Raw genomic sequence first — 19,993 nt, 5'->3', positions numbered from 1 at the left:
CTTACAGAATCATTCAAACATAGTTCATACAATTATAGTACAAGCTACTACTCTTCTGCCAACTGTCAAACAGGATTATAGTACAAGCTACGACTTTCCTTCCAACTGTCAAACCAAATTGTAGTACAAGCTACTACTGCCAACTCCTGCCAACAGTCATTAAACCAAATCCGTTGTACGTCGTTGTAAGCTACTACTCTCCTGCCAACTGTCAAACAGTAGTACAAGCTATAGTACTGTCAAACCAAACTACTACTCTCCTGCCAACTGTCAAACAGGATTATAGTACAAGCTACTACTCTCCTGCCAACTGTCAAACCAAATTGTAGTACAAGCTACTACTCTCCTGCCAACAGTCAAAACCAAATCAAACCAAATGTTGTACAAGCTACTACTCTCCTGCCAACAGTCAAACCAAATTGTAGTACAAGCTACTACTCTCCTGTCCAACAGTTCAAACAGTAACATGGTAGAAGCAACTACTCTCCTGCCAACAGTCAAACAGTTACATGGTAGAAGCTACTACTCTCCTGCTGCCAGCAGTCAAACAGTAACATGGTAGAAGCTACTACTCTTCTGCCAACAGTCATACAAATCATAGAACAAGCTACTACCACCATACCTACTGCCAACAGTCATGCCCACATAATCAGTCATGACTATTGGAAATAAATATCTTCCAGAGCTGCAATTGTAAGCAATCAGGATGAAATATTTGGAATCAATTGTACAAGGTTCCCATAGTATCTACAGGAAAGTGAACTAGAAACCAATAACACAGTTGCCATGTTTGATTACATGCCATGGGTTCTCCTGCCTATCATTGTATACCAAGCTTTATGTAAATATCACCTTGACATGACAGACAGCTTAAGCAATAACAGTAACTATACAAGTATATAAAAACTACAAAACATACACCTTAAACACACGTCACTTTAAACAACTGAGATATTTATACTGCTACACAGAAAACACAGTCGTAATCAACATGGATGACAATAATCCCCATGTTCGGTGTGGAATTGGAAGAAATACTCCACCTGAATTGATATCTGTAGAATTACATAGAAAGAGCATTATCCTTCAATGTAACATCAGGTACTATAAACAGGAGAAACATTCATGAAAAACATTCAAAGAGTAATTTTGCCATTTTACTAATCTGGACATCAGAACATGTACAGATGTCTTACACATTTTCACAACATTCCAATCAAATCAAAATGCAAAAGGCAAAATAGATATCCTGAGAAATTACTGATTTTTAACACATTTATCATCCTTTAAATTGTGGAAGAAAATGTTTCTCTCAGTATTCACTAACTCAAGTAGGAAGAGAAGTAGTATTACAACTATTGCAATTGTATCACTTTAGTTCAAAAGACTATTGTGATGTGAAACCATGTTTGAAGAGCACTGTGAGAACCTCTACATTTCTACAGTCAATTTCCTTGTATTACTTGACATAGGGTCAGAGTCTAACATCATGTGTGTCATTTCCCAGGTTAGGTTGGTTTATTAGACAAGATTGTCGGGCCGCTTCCAACAAATGTTCCTGGGAACCATTCCTACCCAGATTCCTCAAGGGAGATAATTGTGGAAAATACTTAGGTCATGCATTATAATTAAAACCCTACAAACACTGTATCATCTAGAATTTAACACGGAAGGACGCGTTCACAAATTCCCCTGTAACATTTCAACCTTTTAGTATTTCATAGGTCCATTGCTGTCAGCAATATAACCTGTTAGAACCAGAAAATTACACAAGTAGAAAAACACAAACAACGAATAATGTATATTCCATAATTGGAAATAGAAAATTTACAACATCCGATTATCTGGTACAGTTGGCACAGATGGACTGAGGTTGGGTGGGTCATGCTTTATACTGGTAACCATAGAAACATTTTTGACACATCTTACACATTAAATGTTTATAAAATGGTACCTACTAATGTTCACAATAGCGAAAACCAAGAACATTTATCAATGTTGTTTTTTCCATAAGGATCACATTAGGTTGATTTGGTGTGAAACACTGCACTCAGCAATATTCCAGCTATATGGCGGCGGTCTGTATATAATCGTGTCTGGACCAGACAATCCAGTTATCAACAGCATGAGCATCAATCTACCCAACTGGGATACGATGACATGCATCACATTAGGTCATACAGCATATCTTTGAAATCTGTGGATTAGGATAAACAGGTCCTAAACAATGTATCCCAATCCTCCAAAATATCTCCTTAGGTGTGTATACCTAAACACAACGTGACACACCAAGAGTTTTCAGTGTCTGACAGTTTAAATGGAATTCATATTCAGAATAGTAGCAGTATTTCAAAGTGTTTAAGCACATATCAGTTTACACATTAAGCATGGTGGCGAGTTCTTCAATCCTGTGTCGGTTGGCAACCATGTAACAGTGAGATTCCCACATCATGTTGATTAGTTTGGAGTTGTCATGGCAATCAAGAGCTACATTTTCCGAGAGTTGTGGGCTGTAGCGGTAGAAAGGGACGTTGATCATGCTGCACCATGCACGGGCTCGGTCCACAGGTCTCCCCTCCGATACAGTAGCCTGAAGGATTGCATAGCAACTGTGAGATCTCTTGGAGACAAGGAATGAGGAATGACAGAGGCCCTTTTTGGTGCCATTTGCAATTGGTGATTGTAAACTTACAGAAAACGTATAATTTAGGAACATTCTTGTACATGTCTCTTTACTTTCAATCATGTGATCACCAGATCAACTCAGTTCATATAAGCAATATGCTTGCTGACAACCTGTAAAATCAGAAGCTATCTCTACATTTAGTGTTGTAGTAAGTAAAAACATTATAATGTTTAGGAAAACTCATGCCCATTTCTCATGTATATCAGCACATCAGAGTTACCTTCCTTTGGCAAGGGAGGGAAATAACATTGTTGGCAATACTTGATTCATTTCTATTACACTGATCAATATGATTATCAAGCCTTCAAGTTGGTTTCATATTACTGCAATGGCTTGACAAATATCGCAATACCATTGCAGTGTGGGATACCGTTGCAATGCTATCACAATACTTAAAACAGACCCAAGAGTAGAGATACATCAATTATGTAAGAGATAAGCATTATGTGTTCAAGGTCCTCGGGTGTTATTGAGAATTTCTTGACTGAAATTTTCATTTTGAACTGAGCTGCATGCTTTGATGTCCAATTTTCACGTACAACAACAATATTCTTTAAAGTTACTGAATCACTGTAAGTATATGTTTTGTTTGCTACCTGGTCAATTACGAGATTACCAAGCGAAGAGACACCCATAACAGCTTTTGCAGCATCAAACAGTCCTTCGGGTCTGAAGACGTCAACATTCTGTACCACATTCTGCGGGACCCGCCCTGTACCCAGTGACACCACGCATCCCAGTGGCCGCACTTTGTGACCTTCATTCTGAAGAAAACAAACGGGAAAACTATTTCATTGTTATGAATAACAGAAATTCAACATTAGAAGCTTTATGGCATGAAATTCAAAATGGCAACTTCCATTCTAGACTGGTCTTGGACAAACACAAACTTGTGAGCTGAAAAATGGAATTGTGGAATGTCTAATAGGAGGCTCCGATTGTATGGCAGGATTTCCCTTTGGCTAATAAAGTTTCATTTCACATGTTTGAAATCTTGATCTTATATGCAAAACTTCGATTTGTTGGAAGAATGGTCAGTCTGATTTTAAGGATCTTCCAGACACAAGAGTGTTTACTAGCCTAAGTTAAAGTCTAGCTAGATTTCCCACTTGCCATTTCAGGCCTTATCAAGCACATGTATATAATAGTGCAAGTCTCACATTTTGTTTAAGTCCCAGGTTGTATTCATGGATCTCTGTCAGTATGTCTAGGGTGGGGTTGTTGGAAATGAGCCCGCCGTCCAGGAACTTGCCGTACGCCCTGAAGTAGGTGGGTGCTGCTCCCACTACCGTGCTGCCAGCCATATTGGCTGTTCTGAAGGAGACAATCCATGGTTCTCTTATTGTCATGTCATTACAAAGCTACAACAGTAAGCTGCATTGTTCAATAATATATGGATGACATACTTTTCCACTGTTTCATCGCCAGCATTGCTAACACAAAGGATGAGGTATGATAAATGTTTAAGAATTAAGCAGAACTCAAAATAGTCATGAAAGTTATCCAAAGTGTTACTTTCACCAACAAAGATCATATTTTCTCATAAAACCTTTCAAGTGTATAACACAAAACCCAGACTACAAATCATGTTAAGTAATGTTTTTCTGATATTTAAACTTTAAAATGTCAAAAGTATTCTGTAACTATGATTTTATTCCTTCCCAGAGGGTCTTTGTCCTACCTCAACCTTTGTGACACTGACTTACTCTCAGGTTCTTGAACCTCCACCAGTTTCACGTCCTTGTCGTCTCTGTGGGGGGTCTTCAGGAACTTCCTGTAGGTGCGGAACATGTGCAGCTCTGCAGGGTTGCGGTCTGCCAGGACAGCCGTCACCAGCACTCTGAAACACCAGTGAGTTAAGATTTTATGTCACATCAGCAATATTTCAGCCATATTGTGACCTGAAACACTATATGTGTGTTTCAGTCACACAAGCTACCATGGGAAATATTTGGTAGAGAATCAATTATTTTAATACCTAGATTAAAAATGCAAGAGCTGAACTGAACTTAATGCATTTATTTACTGTCCCAAGTTTCAGGAAATTGTTTGAAAAAGACATAGCGATGTGTGTGTCTGTGTGCCTGCCTGCTTGTATGAGGACTCATGCCGTTTTTTTCACTGCCAGCCAACTTAGATTCTGTGTAACATGGATAACCCTCTCTGACTTGGTATCTGGACTCAGAGCTGAAAGTCCCTGTTTCATCCCAGAGCAACAACAAGTACCAATGTTTAACAGCTGTTGGTATCAAGTAGCAGGGACTGAACCCCAGACCTTCCTACCTCAAGGCAGACACTCTATCTACTACCCCACCAAGGTTTCTTCTCAGGTTGTAACCAACCATGTTAAAGCCATTATGATAATTTTTCCCTCTCGTTGCCTCTTTGTAGTAATGTAAGTGATGGTATTTAGACATATCTGACTAAGTTTCAAACCTAAGTAATACTTACTTTGGATGTACTATGTCAGTCATCACAGGTGTCTCGCCAAACTCTCTCTTCAACATGGCCTCAAACGGCTCTGATGAGTAAGGTCGTCTGCCCTTAAAAACTTCATCTTTCAAGCGGAAATACACACCTTTCAGATACTGGAGGGAAAACCCTGAAAAACACAATTTATCATTGAGGAGTTCCTAGGCCTAGGCCAGATTCTCCCGGGAAAGTTAAGACCGGGAAGAAATGGCCTGCTACACAGGATCTCCACAGGTGCTACTGCTTATAAATGTATACAGACATTTAAAACTGGTCATACCATTCTGGATTTAGACAGATGCAATCAAATAAAAGTAGATCTTGTATTACATATACACTAACCTTCATGAATTTTTCAAAAGTATTTTTGCAGATTTAATATCTTTCTCAAGACAAGTAGCCAAGATATTACTTTTGGAAAAAAATTCTGAAAAGTTGATTAGCAGCTTCAAGACAAAGATAATCAACTTCTGCCAACAACAACTTTAGTTTTATCCTAGAAACACCTTCATTCTTCACTCGCTAGTAAAGGGACATAACTCTTTTTTTCTGTCCACCATGTACAAGATAATGTACTCACCCCTGGCAATGCCGAGAGCAAGAATACCACCAGTGCTGGTCCCACCAATCCAGTCAAAGCAGTCTTTGATTGGTCGTCCTGAGGCAGCCTCGATCTCCATCAGCATTTGTATGAGCACCAAGCCACGGATACCTCCCCCATCCAGACACAACACCTGAATGGATAACCACGCACTTCACAAACTCCATTGGTGCTAGATGTATCTCTTTATTATCTCTAGGCTTGTAGATTACCTTTTGAAAATTCAAAGTGACATTTGAGACACTTATTTATATATAAAATCTGTTTCTGTTTTGTGACGAATCCTTTTGGAGGAACAGTAAAAGAAGTGCCAGTGGACTCCTTTATACGATTGTAAAGAACTGTTATTTCTACTTTTACAAACCATTGTTTACGTCATGTACTGATAAAAAAATCAGGACAAGTCAAGAACTTTAAGATAGGACAGACTGTTTTGATATATTGACTGAATATCTTTAAAAACAAATAGCTATATTATATTATTTATATTTGTAATAACCCTTGGTAGTGCAATTTAGCAGAAAAATTTAAGCACTAATACTGTGATAAAAGCGTAACTTAATCTTTATTCATCTTATTTTCTGATTGTGTCTTTTTATATGGATGCACAGATTGTAACACACATGACAGAAGCTGCATGTCTCCAAGGAACTCACCCGATCTCCGATATGGGAAGGAGCATCCACCATGTCTAACACCGACCCGCCTTGTGGATCGATAGTAGCGCCAGTCGGGACGCGATGTGCGAGACAACATCTCATCAAACAGAGCTGAACAGAGAAGACATGAATTGTATTATCAACACTGTCAGTTATAGTTGTGGAAATGTAATAGAGGTTCTCATAATATGGATTGAGATAAGTATTTGGCTGTTTATTGTACATCGCATGCACAAGACATGGTTTTCGTACCCAGATTTGAAGGGACTTGAAGGGGTTACCTTCTGCACGAGGTATACTATCTGACATATTTTCTATATTTGGTAGCTTTAAAGACAGCAATATTTGTGCAAATGAAAAGGATGGATTTCATGATGCACATTCCAAATGATTCAGAACTAGGTGTGTGTGTTGTGGTGAACACAGGGGCCAAGCCTGAAACACCTGGCTGAAGGCACAGTCAACATTTAAAGTATGTGACTAAAAACAGGTGCCCTTCCTCTGTACCTGCCAGTGATAATACTGATCACCATTTTCTCTGTTATACTTTGGCCTGGCACGGAGCTATCTCAGACACAACATTAGTTGCAGAGTTAATGTGTTTGGTCGTGTGGATAAGGTGTCTGTCCTATCACCAGACTAGAAATGTTATGGATGCAACATTGGAGCAAGTCTCAGTGAATGAGTGTTGGGGAGTATGTGGCATAGCAGGCCATGGAGTCTACCCACAGATCCTTACCTCTAAGAGACTAAAAAAACTGAAACTGGCTGTTCAGCATGACTTTTATACCACATTAGTTATGTGATTTTAAGAATATCTGAGAATTAATGGTCCTTACCTACGCTATCCACTCTCAGAAGACCCCTCATGACCGGGTCGGGGATGCCATTGTGGGTGCCCTCGGGTACACAGCCAGCAAGACAGCCCTTGACGTCCACGCCACAACGCTTGCCCCCCGACACATGCAGGAAGTACAGGATGAGATCCCTGGAGGAACAAACTCAATGTTAACTTGATGTCAAGAGTTCTGTGATGCTGAGTGCATGATGTAAGAGTCAGTCGCGAAGCCTAGTGTCTAGGTGTAAGAATCACTTGATGATTAGTGCTTGGTACAAACAGGCATTCGATGCTTGCTGCTTTGAGCTTAGAATAAAGTCATCGATGCTTAGTGCTTGATGTGAAAGAGTGCTTTGAGTCTCTTAGAATTAGACCTTGAACACTGGAGTTTAATAAGGAGGGAAAGTCAGTTGGGAGATAAACATCCTGTATTTAGAAATCTCGGTTACTTGTAGTCTAGATGTTGAGCACATTCTTCTGAATTTTATTTGGAATCTTGTCCTTTAGTATGAGTTTCAAATGTACCCATAAAGATTACATAATTAAGTATTTCTAAATATTGTCCACTCACTTATTCTTTCCTTTAGACACGGCTGCCAGATGTCGAGCTGTGTGCCGGTTCTTGTTCCTCAAGTTAACACTGGCTCCAAACACAACGAACGTCCGAACAAACTCAATATCATCTTGCTGGAAGAAAGAATGAATGCACTCATAAAAAATATAAAATAAAAGCACTTCAGACATACAAAACAATTTCTGGAGACAATAGTGCATAGAGTACCCCCTAGGCACATTTAGGAGGGCGCTGCGCCCTGCCCTTTGATTTTTGCGCCCTGCCCTTTTTGTTTTGCGCCCTGCCCTTTTCGCCTCAATTCCCAGGGTTTTTTTCAGCTGTGCTTGATTTTACAACAACCCTTGTGTATTTTCCGGATTTCATGAAGGACGGAGTTCTCTCCCTTTCTAGGGGTGACGCAAAATTGTGTTGATAATGATTACGAAATTGGCATTTAATTATTTTGTTGCTTGTCCTGGGAAATGAAATAGTTAATACAGCTTGCATAACAGCTTAACATGGTATCCTTGTTTTTAGTGTTTGGTGTCGATTTCATAAAAAAGTAAGTCTTGAAGGAGTAAAACTATTTTACGATTTCAAACAATGGGAAGCCACACCCTTGTCGAAGCTCTCCACAGTAGATACTTACGTTCAGGTGTATTATTGTGTGATATTTTTGTTTTAATAATTATGATTGCAAATTTAATATCTAAGAATATTTTGAATATGGTATATTAACTTTGTATATATTTTTTCAGACCCGGACTTAGGCGAGGCAGAGGTAGTTTCCTATGAAAACTCATGGGCACACGAGACAGAGTCAGTTAATCCAACAAAGAAGAAAGATGGTGGTCACAAGACTGCATTTGACACAAAGTGGCAACAAAACTTGTGTCCTGGTCGAGGTACTCAGAAGATGACAAAAAGAAGGGAATGATGTTTTGTTCATTATGTTCCTAAGTTGAAAACCAACGGCAGAAATGGACTTAATGTCGACCAAACACAGATTGAATGGAGTCAAGTAAAGGAGCTTGACACCAGTTCACCCTCCACCATTTTGAAGACTCAAGCCTCAACTTGGAAACTTGAATCCAAACATTGTTCAATTACTGTCCATTCATGCAACTGTGATTGTCAACTTCTGAAGTTGAGAGAGTGTTCTCAAAAGTGAAACTGATTGTGACAGATCATAGAAACAGACTCAGTGTTAAAAATTGCAACAGACTTCTCATGATTAGCCTGAAGCTTCGTCAGTTTCAGACATTGACTTGAAGAAAGTTGTGAACAGATGCTTGGCAAAAAAAGAAAAGAAGACTGTAAATTGTTGTTTGCGTGTTTTGTGAAATTGTAAACAAATGTGATAACAGATGAATGCCTTGAAATGCTTTTTTTCTTCCAAATTTTGATCTTAAAATGCAAAATGAGAAGAGTAATAAATGAACTTTAGAAATAAAATTATAAGAGCATTTGACTTCATATACATTTTGTTATTGTTATTTTTCCAATAATCCTCACCAAAATGCCCTTTTAGATTATGAAGTGCCCTTTTTTTTTAAGTTACCCTGCCCTTTCTGAATCCTAGGGGGAACACTAAGTGCATGTTTAACAATTAGTAGTCACAGTGACCTACCTGCACTGCCCAGTGTAGAGGCGTCTCTGCATTCTTGTCGGCCATGTTGCAGTCTGCGCCGTAGCACAACATTGTCATGAGACAGTCCAGACGCTGGGTGAAGATCATCACGTGTAGCGCACTATCCTGCGTGTTGCTCATGGAGTTCATGTCACATCCAGCATGCGCCAGGAACTCTATCACCTACACATACACATACATATTACACTTTCTGCATAAACAAATCACTAACATAACAGAAAATATGATTGAAAACATATGAGAGCAATCCCATGAGACAGTGCCAAGCGTCCATGTTGTTCCCCTCCCCTAGTGCAAAGTGTCCTTTTTAGACAGTGTCAGATGAGACCCCTCCCCTTTGACAGTGTCAGATTGAGACCCCTCCCCTTTGACAGCGTCAGAGTGAGACCACTCCCCTTCGACAGTGTCAGAGTGAGACCCCTCCCCTTAGACAGTGTCAGATTGAGACCCCTCCCCTTAGACAGTGTCAGATTGAGACCTCTCCCCTTTGACAGCGTCAGATTGACAGATTGAGACCCTCCCCTCAGACAGTGTCAGAGTGGGGAGACCCCCCTCCCCTTAGACAGTGTCAAGATTGAGGTCCCTTCCCTTTGACAGTGTCAGAGTGAGACCCTCCCTTGGAGCAGTGTCACAATGAGACCCTCCCCTTGACAGTGTCAGATTGGGACCCCTCCCCTTAGACAGTGTCAAATTGAGACCCCTCCCTTCGACAACATCAGATTGAGATCCTTCCCTTCGACAGTGTCAGAGTGAGACCCCTCCTCTTAGACAGGTGTCCCAGTGAACCCTCCCCTTAGACAGTGTCATAGTGAGACCCCTCCCCTTAGACAGTGTCAGATTGAGACCCCTCCCCTTTGACAGCGTCAGATTGACAGATTGAGACCCCTCCCCTCAGACAGTGTCAGAGTGAGACCCCTCCCCTTAGACAGTGTCAGATTGAGGTCCCTTCCCTTTGACAGTGTCAGAGTGAGACCCTCCCTTAGACAGTGTCACAATGAGACCCCTCCCCTTCGACAGTGTCAGATTGAGACCCCTCCCCTTAGACAGTGTCAAATTGAGACCCATCCCCTTCGACAACATCAGATTGAGACCCCTCCCCTTATATAGTGTCAGGGTGAGACCCCTCCTCTTAGACAGTGTCCCAGTGAGACCCCTCCCCTTAGACAGTGTCATAGTGAGACCCTTCCCCTTAGACAGTGTCAGATTCAGACCCTTCCCCTTCCACAGCATCAGATTGAGACCCCTCCCCTCAGTCAGTGTCAGAGTAAGACCCTCCCCTTCGACACTGCCCAGTGAGACGCATCACCTACCTCCTTTGACTTTGCCCAGTGTAGTGGGGTACCCCCATACTTGTGATCCCGGGGGCCCAGCTGGTCAGGATGGGACCGACAGATCAGCTCCAGTGACCTGTTTAGTACAGATATTTGGAGTGAACACAACATAATACTTAAAACACAAACGGGGGAAAAGCTTACACAGAGCACCACTGGGTCTATTATTACTTGGTTTACAGAGTTCCCACAAAATGTCAGACCAGTCATACTGATGTAATCCATTGATGACGTTTTGTTGCCACTGTCAAACTGATCTCTGTTGTGTTCTTAATGTTAATAACAACTGCTCATCATGAACTGTGGTTTGTTGTTAATTGGTTGGTTAGAAATTAGAAATATGATCACCATGTTTGGGACAAATTCTCTTCTGAGATGATCAGTTCCAACTAGTGATACAACAGATGACCCACCTGACATCACCAGCATCAACAGCTGCGTGCACAGGCAAACAGGAAGTGGCCGATATCTTGGGGTCAGCACCGACGTGCAGCAACATCTCTGTCGCCTCTGGTAGTTTCTTCTTACATGCCATCAACAATGGCGTCTCTCCTCGGCCGTCTAGCCAGTTCACGACTCCCTCCTTGTCATGACTGGCCACCATCTGTACAAAGAAGAACACTGTTAAAGGGAGACTACTCTACTACCATTTCCAGTGTACACCTCAGCCTTATAATTAGTGTGTGACTGATGACGGTGAAACAGAGGCATAGCAAGTCAGGTAATCATCAACTGCTTGACTGATACAGCGTACAGGAAGCAGAAGAAACGAATAACATGTTGTTGTTGATGACAACTGACAGAGGACATAATTTTGAATCTGATATGTATGGATGCAGTCCAAACGAAATACATAACATAGCCTGCATCACAACACAATGTTCAAAGGTAGAGAGTGAGTACAGTTTTACGCCACTTTCAGCAATAATCCAGCAGTATCAAGAAGGGGAACACCAGAAATGGGCTTCACACATTGTACACATGTGGGGAATCAAATCTGGGTCTTCGGCATGAAGAACCAATGCTTTAACCACTAGGCTACCCTACCACCCGATTCAAAGGTAGAGAACAATTGCCTCTGGAATATATATTAGTGGAAAGGTGACAAGGTCATTGCCTATCTATGTGTCATCATGGAAACTAAGTGTTGGTGTGTGGATGGGTTCAGCATATATTTCTCACCAGAGATATGATACACTAGGCAATAATGATGGAATACCAGATTATCAATGTAAGATCCAACCTCCACTGCTGTGAATGAAATACTCACAAGTTCAGCTAGCCTGTGTCATACAGCAGTGTTTGTGCCTGTGATTATCACACCAAAGGTGAACTAATATCTACATATTTGTTTTTGTGTCAAAGATAATGAAACCATACATTCAGTCTAATTCCTGTATTATATATTGAGATTCTCTATTCTGACCACTCTCTCATTACATTTTCTCCCATTTTGAATTGTCAATCCCTTAATAACATCATTATTGTCCATCCCCATCATTACCCAGTGTTTCATTTGACTTGTATTATGAGTGAGAGAGTGATTTTAGTTTTTAGCCGATTATAGCAATATTCCAGCAATATCAGAATAATCTTCTTAAAGACGTCTACATTAAGTTCTTTCTCTCATGAACAATTTTCACTAAGATTTTGTTGGGCTAGTGCTTAAGACATTTGCATGTGACACTAGAAAAACAAAACCATTTGTGTCACATCAGTAAAATCATCCTCCTGGGAAATTCTTACCCAACTCAGGTTACTTACTGAGAGGCATGATGGGAAGTTGAGGACAGCGTGGTGGTACACGGTGAGGCCATACTTGTCGCTGACATCGATCCTGGCTCCCAACATCAGCAGCTCCTGTAAACACTGCATCTGCTTGCCCTGCACGCTGGTCATCAGGGGAGACAATCCTGTTGCACTACACACCGTGTTGATCGCACTGCAGCCACAACAAATATGTGGACATTACCATGTGTATAAACATCACTGGAAGAGTGAGTGAGTGAGTATGGTTTTACACTGCTTTTAGGAATATTCCAGCAATATCACGGCAGAGAACCCCAGAAATGGGCTTCACACATTGTACCCATGTGGGGAATCGAACCTGGGTCTTTAGCAGGATGAGTTGATGCTTTAACCACTAGGCTACCCCACCACCCTATCACTGGAAGATGCTAAATGACACTTGGAAATTTCATTAACCACTGACAAGTGCTAAATGTTGAACATTTCTGGCTCTGACAGAACATTCCAAACTATCTTGATCTGTCAGAGATCAGATGCAGATCTATCACAGATCTGTCACAAATTGTCTAGCAGACATCAAGACGAATCAGATAGTACCATTGATTGGTCAGCAGCTAGTTAACAATTCAATAGGAACAACCAGCCAAAATCTTGTCACCAACAGAAATCTCAGCATATTCCATTCACTCTACGATACCGAAAGTAACATAGATTCATTTTAACAAATCTAATTATTTCTGTTTAGATGCCACGACTTTTATTTAATAAAAAACCCTTTTGTGAGATATACATCCTTAATGAAACTGCTGACTAAACTTCTAACTGCCTCTTGTTAGACATAGTGCCTCATTAAACAAACTTAATCCCTTTCCTTGAGAAACAATCTCTAACTAAATCAAGTTCCTTTTCTTGAATATTTTTGAAGCGAATGTGATCACTTGGTGCTCCTACCTTCTGATAATTTCATGTCTGAAGCACTCGTAGAGGCCGGTGTAGGCGGCGATGTGGCACGCGGTCCAGGTGGGGTGTTCGCGGATGCAGTCGCTCACCCGCTGCAACACGTCCTCCTGGTTCAGGCTGCTGCTGCTGCTAACAAGGCACACCATCTTCGGGGCCAGGATGTTGAACTGGCACAACGCCTCTCACCCTCCATCATGATACGGAATATACTGAAAATGATAGCAGGATTTGATTTTGCCACTGAGGTGAATTCACAAGGTGAATAATCCAAAGGAACATACATTAACTGATAGCAGGACCACAGGTAGTCAGTCGTACAGACCCTGAAACAAATATATCCAAGAAAGCCCATGCAAGTGTAGTATATGTGGCAAGTCTAGATTTCCACAGTCTAAGGGCTCCTTTTCATTGTATTTATGATCATTATTTATGAATTATTTTGTTCTGCAACATATGTTAGTGTAGACCATAGGCTACAATCCTTATGTAGGTGACATGTATGGCAGTTTGACTCCAGAGTGTCTGTGTCTTGGTCCCTCTCACAATGATACACACATAACATGTGGTTTCACCTTGGGTAACTGACTGTGTTTATATAATGTTGACATTCACCTTGCTACCTGGTAGTATGAGACTCATGAGACTAATAACCTTCTAGTGGCTCACAGGCATCTTAGTTGTAAACTTCTCACTGAGCTGAGAATGAGTGAGTGAGTGAGTTTAGTTTTACACTGCGCACTCAGCAATATTCCAGCTATATGGCGGCGGTCTGTAAAGAGTATGGACCAGACAATCCAGTGATAAACAGCATGAGCATCGATCTGCACAATTGGGAACCGATGACGTGTCAACCAAGTGAGTGAGCCTGACCACCCGATCCCGCTAGTCGCTTCTTAAGACAAGCATGGGTTACTGAAGGTTCATTCTAACCCGGACCTTCATGGGTCAGCTGAGAATGAATGAGTGCAAATGTAGCCATATCTTGGTTTAACAATGTCAGTACTCTGACTTATTGCCTTGTGTATGGAAGCTACTGCAATATCAATACACACCATTATTATTCTATCTAGTCCATATGTTCATACTAACACATCAAACATGACTGCAGGACACATTCATGTGCTACAACGTGAAAGGTTTTGGCACGGACTGGGGTTACCCATCCTATTTGTGAAGGAGTGAGGCGATGACTTTGAATGTTTCAAATAGTGGTGTGTTGATAGAGCCCAGTGCCAACTTTTGGATCATTATGTTACCAATGTTATTATTATGTGAAACCCATGAACATAGGAATGGTGCTGGCACCAAGTTTAATAATCAGGGAGAATTGGGCATCAGTCGTCTGTGTCCCTCCTTCTACATGACGTAGTTTCACCTGTAGAAGTAGCTCACCTGTAGCACTTGCTCGTGACTGTCATCATCAGGACACACTCTCAGAAAGCATCCTGGCCGCTTGTACAGGAACAGCCATTCCTCACGATTTATCACTTGAAGCTGAAATATTCAACAATTTCACAGATATAATTACTGAACGCGTAAGGTTATTTTTAAAGTTTTAAATGATAATCAAGTTCAACTTAACACAGCAATTAACTACTTCAAAATACATTGTATACCTGACATTTTGTAGAGATATCAGGCTGAAGATCAATTCATCAAAGAATCCCACTGTGAACAACACAACGATATTGAACCCCATAGAGATCTGACAGCCTCATCAGTCAGGTAGTGAAGGAACAAGACATCAACATGAGACTAAAGAAATCTCTGAGCATACAAAGATGGAATTACACTTTTCAAATTAATTCAGTTGTCTTAGGGTGCTTTGAGCTACAGATAACTTTTTGGGTCATTGAGTTATGTACTCTCTTGTGTTCATCTCAATTGGGTATCCTAATTTTTCCTTTGAGTAACCAAACAAATTGTACCCACCTTACTCAAACTTCAATTGGGTATTTTGCCATTAATTGCAAAAATGTAATAAAATTTAAATGTTGGTTTACGTATTTGTTATCTATATTGATCTGTAACATGAGAAACGATAAGAAAGACTGCAAGTTGCCAAGTTCATATGCTGAAATAGAAGCAAGAGTTTAATCAAACAAGATTTGACATTTTTGTGTGTTCGCATGTAAGATCGTGTAAGTATTTTCAAAAGTTCATGCATACTTGTAGGCAATAGACTTAATAGGAATTGAGTTTTCACATAAATATTTCATGCGTAATTTACTCCAGATACGCAGCTTATCTGTACCTCTGTAAGTGTTAACAAACAAAAGGGTAAACTATTAATGGTATGGCTGAACAATGTTCCTGGTGCTTTATGTGCACACTAAGACAAATGCTTAAATTAAAGAACCTTGTGATGATGTGTGCCCAATATGTGTTCCTATCAGAGAGCGGTGGGGCAGCCTAGTTGGTTAAAACGTCCACCGTCCATGCGAAGACCTAGGTTCGATTCCATGCGTTTTTAAGGTACAATGTAAAGTCCATTTCTGGTGTTTCCAGCTGTGATATTTCTGGATTATTGCTAAAAGCGGGGTAAAACCATATTCACTCACTCCATCCCATCTATATCCAACCCCTCCACCTTTTCCTAAGCCTGTAGATATACCAAATATACCAATGATGGTACAGTGACGCGCACTCCTGTATGTATCAGCATTGCTGGCTTGAACCTTGTATGGGTTGATGTTGGCCGAGGCAGCATTGATAATGCCACCGACAAAGTTCTTCAGCAAACCAGCCATTGTATCAGGTCTCTTATCATAGACTTACTTGGCTGGGTAGACGGTACACATACCCTGAAAACAGCAACACACAGCTTACTTCCAGTGTGTTAAGACAATTGTTAAGACAAATGTTCACAAAATTGAAAAAATGAAAAGCTTGGTCAAAGCTGTGCTGTGATGTCTCGTCACATTGAGGGAACTATTGGAGAAGGTTGAAGAAAGCATAGAATAATTTTACCCATCCTCAGGTATACAGCTCTGAAATTTGGGGATATCAAAATATGTCATGTATTGAAAGTATTCAACTTTATTTTTGCAAACAATTACTAGATCTTTCAAGTAATACTAGTAATGCCGCAGTACTTGGTGAGTCAGGAAGGTATCCGTTATATGTAACGTATGTAACAAAATGTATCAAATACTGGTTGAAAGTATTGTCCATGCCAGATTGTAGATATCCACTTATTTGTTATAAAATAACGTAATCTCTTGATAATGTTGGCAGACAAACATGGGTTGGATTTGTTAGAGACATTTTGTTTGAGTATGGTTTTGGTTTTGCTTGGCTAAATCAAGGTGTTGGAAATGCGCGTATGTTTTTAAATTCTTTTGTACAAAGACTCAAAGATGTCTCTTTGTAAATAATTATGTAATATAAATGAAAATGTTAAATTAAGATTCTATGAAAAATTTAAGTTCTCACTTCAACCTGAACAATATTTGATTAACATAAAAACACAACTTTTTAAATGGTTTTGACTAAATTTCTCGCCAGGGAACCATAATTTCACGTATTGAGTCAGGACGCTGGGGAAAGTGTCTCAGTTGAAAATAGAGTGTTTACACTGTGAAAAGATTTATTCAATAAGATTGCTTGAGGATGAAGAACATTTTCTTTTAATTTGTCCATTGTATGAAAACTTAAGAAATGAATACATACATATTGCAAAAATATTATTAAAATGTAACTAATATCATGTCAATTTGTAACAAGCAGCACGTGTGGAAGTTGGGAGCTTTTTTATTTTACAGCTTTAAATTAAGACAAAACTGGATTGAAAACAATAGTAAATGATTTTAAATGTATCATGTAAGCATATTTAAACGTTGTTGGCAAATCAATCCAATATATGTCATATATCATAACTTACATAATGAGGTACTCTGTCAAGTATATTAAAGGACTATGTATGTGAATTATGGGCCAGATGGCCTACATTTCTGAAATAAAATCAATCAAATCATGAAAGCAGAAGTTAGGTTTATATACAGAGGCCTTAATATAACACATCTACACAAAGATACCATAATATGACATATATGCAGACACCTTATAAGACACCTGTATGTACAGACACCTTAACATAATGCACATTCATAAATATATAAACACTTAAACAAGACACATACACAGACATCTCAGTAAAACTCCTCTATGACACCTGTACATATCACAGAAAAAACACATATACACACAGATACCTTAACATGGCCTGTGTGTACAGACAACATAGCATAACACCTGTATACATACACATCCAGACACGTTAACATGACACCTGTATACCATGAAACAAAACACATACAGAGACACCTCAACATGACATCTGTACACAATGAAACAAAACACACACATACACAGACACAACATGACACCTGTATACAATGAAACAAAACATACACAGACACCTCAACATGGCACCTGTATACAATGAAACAAAACACATATATACACAGACACCTTAACAAGACACCTGTATACAATGAAACAAAACACACATTTACACAGACACCTTAACATGACACCTGTATACAATGAAACAAAACACACATTTATACAGACACCTCAACATTACACATGTATACAATGAAACAAAACACACATTTACAGACACCTTAACATGACACAAGTATACAATGAAACAAAACAGACACATTAACACAGACACCTTAGTAAGACACCTGTATACAATGAAACAAAACACACATTTACACAGACACTTAACATGACACATGTTTTTACACAGACTCCTTAGTAAGACACCTGTATACAATGAAACAAAACACACATTTACAGACACCTTAACATGACACATGTATACAATGAAACAAAACACACACATTTACAGACACCTTAGTAAGACACCTGTATACAATGAAACAAAAAACACATTTACACAGACACCTTAACATGACACCTGTATACAATGAAACAAAACACACATTTACAGACACCTCAACATGACACCTGTATACAATGAAACAAAACACATATATACACAGACACCTTAACATGACACCTGTATACAATGAAACAAAACACATATATACACAGACACCTTAACATGACACATGTATACAATAAAACAAAACACACACATTTATACAGACACCTTAACATGACACCTGTATACAATGAAACAAAACACATATATACACAGACACCTTAACATGACACCTGTATACAATGAAACAAAACACACACTCATTTACAGACACCTTAACATTACACATGTATACAATGAAACAAAACACACACATTTATACAGACACCTTAATAAGACACCGGTATACAATGAAACAAAACACACACATATACACAGACACCTTAGTAAGACACCTGTATACAATGAAACAAAAGACATATATACACAGACACCTCAACGTTACACCTGTATACAATAAAACCAAACACACACATTTATACAGACACCTTAACATGACACCTGTATACAATGAAACAAAACACATATATACACAGACACCTTAACATGACACATGTATACAATAAAACAAAACACACACACATTTACAGACACCTTAACATGACACATGTATACAATGAAACAAAACACACATTTACACAGACACCTTAGTAAGACACCTGTATACAATGAAACAAAAAACACATTTACACAGACACCTTAACATGACACCTGTATACAATGAAACAAAACACACACACCTCAACATTACACCTGTATACAATGAAACAAAACACACACATTTACACAGACACCTTAATAAGACACCTGTATACAATGAAACAAAACACACACATATACACAGACACCTTAGTAAGACACCTGTATACAATGAAACAAAAGACATATATACACAGACACCTCAACGTTACACCTGTATACAATAAAACCAAACACACACATTTATACAGACACCTTAACATGACACCTGTATACAATGGAAACAAAACACATATATACACAGACACCTTAACATGACACATGTATACAATAAAACAAAAACAAACACACAACAGACACTTAACACACATTTACAGACACATTTACACAGACACCTTATGACACATGTATACAATGAAACAAAACACACACATTTACACAGACACCTTAACATGACACCTGTATACAATGAAACAAAACACACACACCTCAACATTACACCTGTATACAATGAAACAAAACACACACATTTACACAGACACCTTAGTAAGACACCTGTATACAATGAAACAAAAAACACATTTACACAGACACCTTAACATGACACCTGTATACAATGAAACAAAACACACACACATATACACAGACACCTAAACATGACACCTGTATACAATGAAACAAAACACACATTTACACAGACACCTTAACATGACACAAGAGTATACAATAAAACAAACACACACATTTGCACAGACGCCTAAACATGACACCTGTATACAATGAAACAAAACACATATATACACAGACACCTTAACATGACAGTTGTATAAGCTCTCA

At 39.3% G+C, this 19,993-nt stretch overlaps 1 protein-coding gene across 1 annotated transcript; it reads right to left on the bottom strand.

Moving 5' to 3' along the window:
* Window positions 1–1,673: 1,673 nt before the first annotated feature.
* On the bottom strand, window positions 1,674–16,250 carry LOC124282138 (85/88 kDa calcium-independent phospholipase A2-like). The gene is given in 18 exon segments (XM_046718109.1): window positions 1,674–2,590; window positions 3,283–3,450; window positions 3,847–3,974; window positions 3,977–4,000; window positions 4,393–4,526; window positions 5,138–5,288; window positions 5,739–5,892; window positions 6,416–6,465; window positions 6,497–6,529; window positions 7,258–7,406; window positions 7,828–7,943; window positions 9,440–9,622; window positions 10,771–10,867; window positions 11,205–11,395; window positions 12,556–12,733; window positions 13,492–13,667; window positions 14,893–14,994; window positions 16,062–16,250. Coding segments are annotated over 18 exon segments (2,439 nt in total). The 3' UTR covers window positions 1,674–2,374.
* Window positions 16,251–19,993: the final 3,743 nt, after the last annotated feature.

This window comes from Haliotis rubra, unplaced genomic scaffold, assembly GCF_003918875.1.
Source record: "Haliotis rubra isolate DU_JTF1 unplaced genomic scaffold, ASM391887v1 Scf293, whole genome shotgun sequence".
Taxonomy (NCBI): Eukaryota; Metazoa; Mollusca; class Gastropoda; order Lepetellida; family Haliotidae; genus Haliotis; species Haliotis rubra.
The sequence above is the reverse complement of the archived record's forward strand: the minus strand, read 5'-3'. Positions and strand labels throughout refer to the sequence as shown.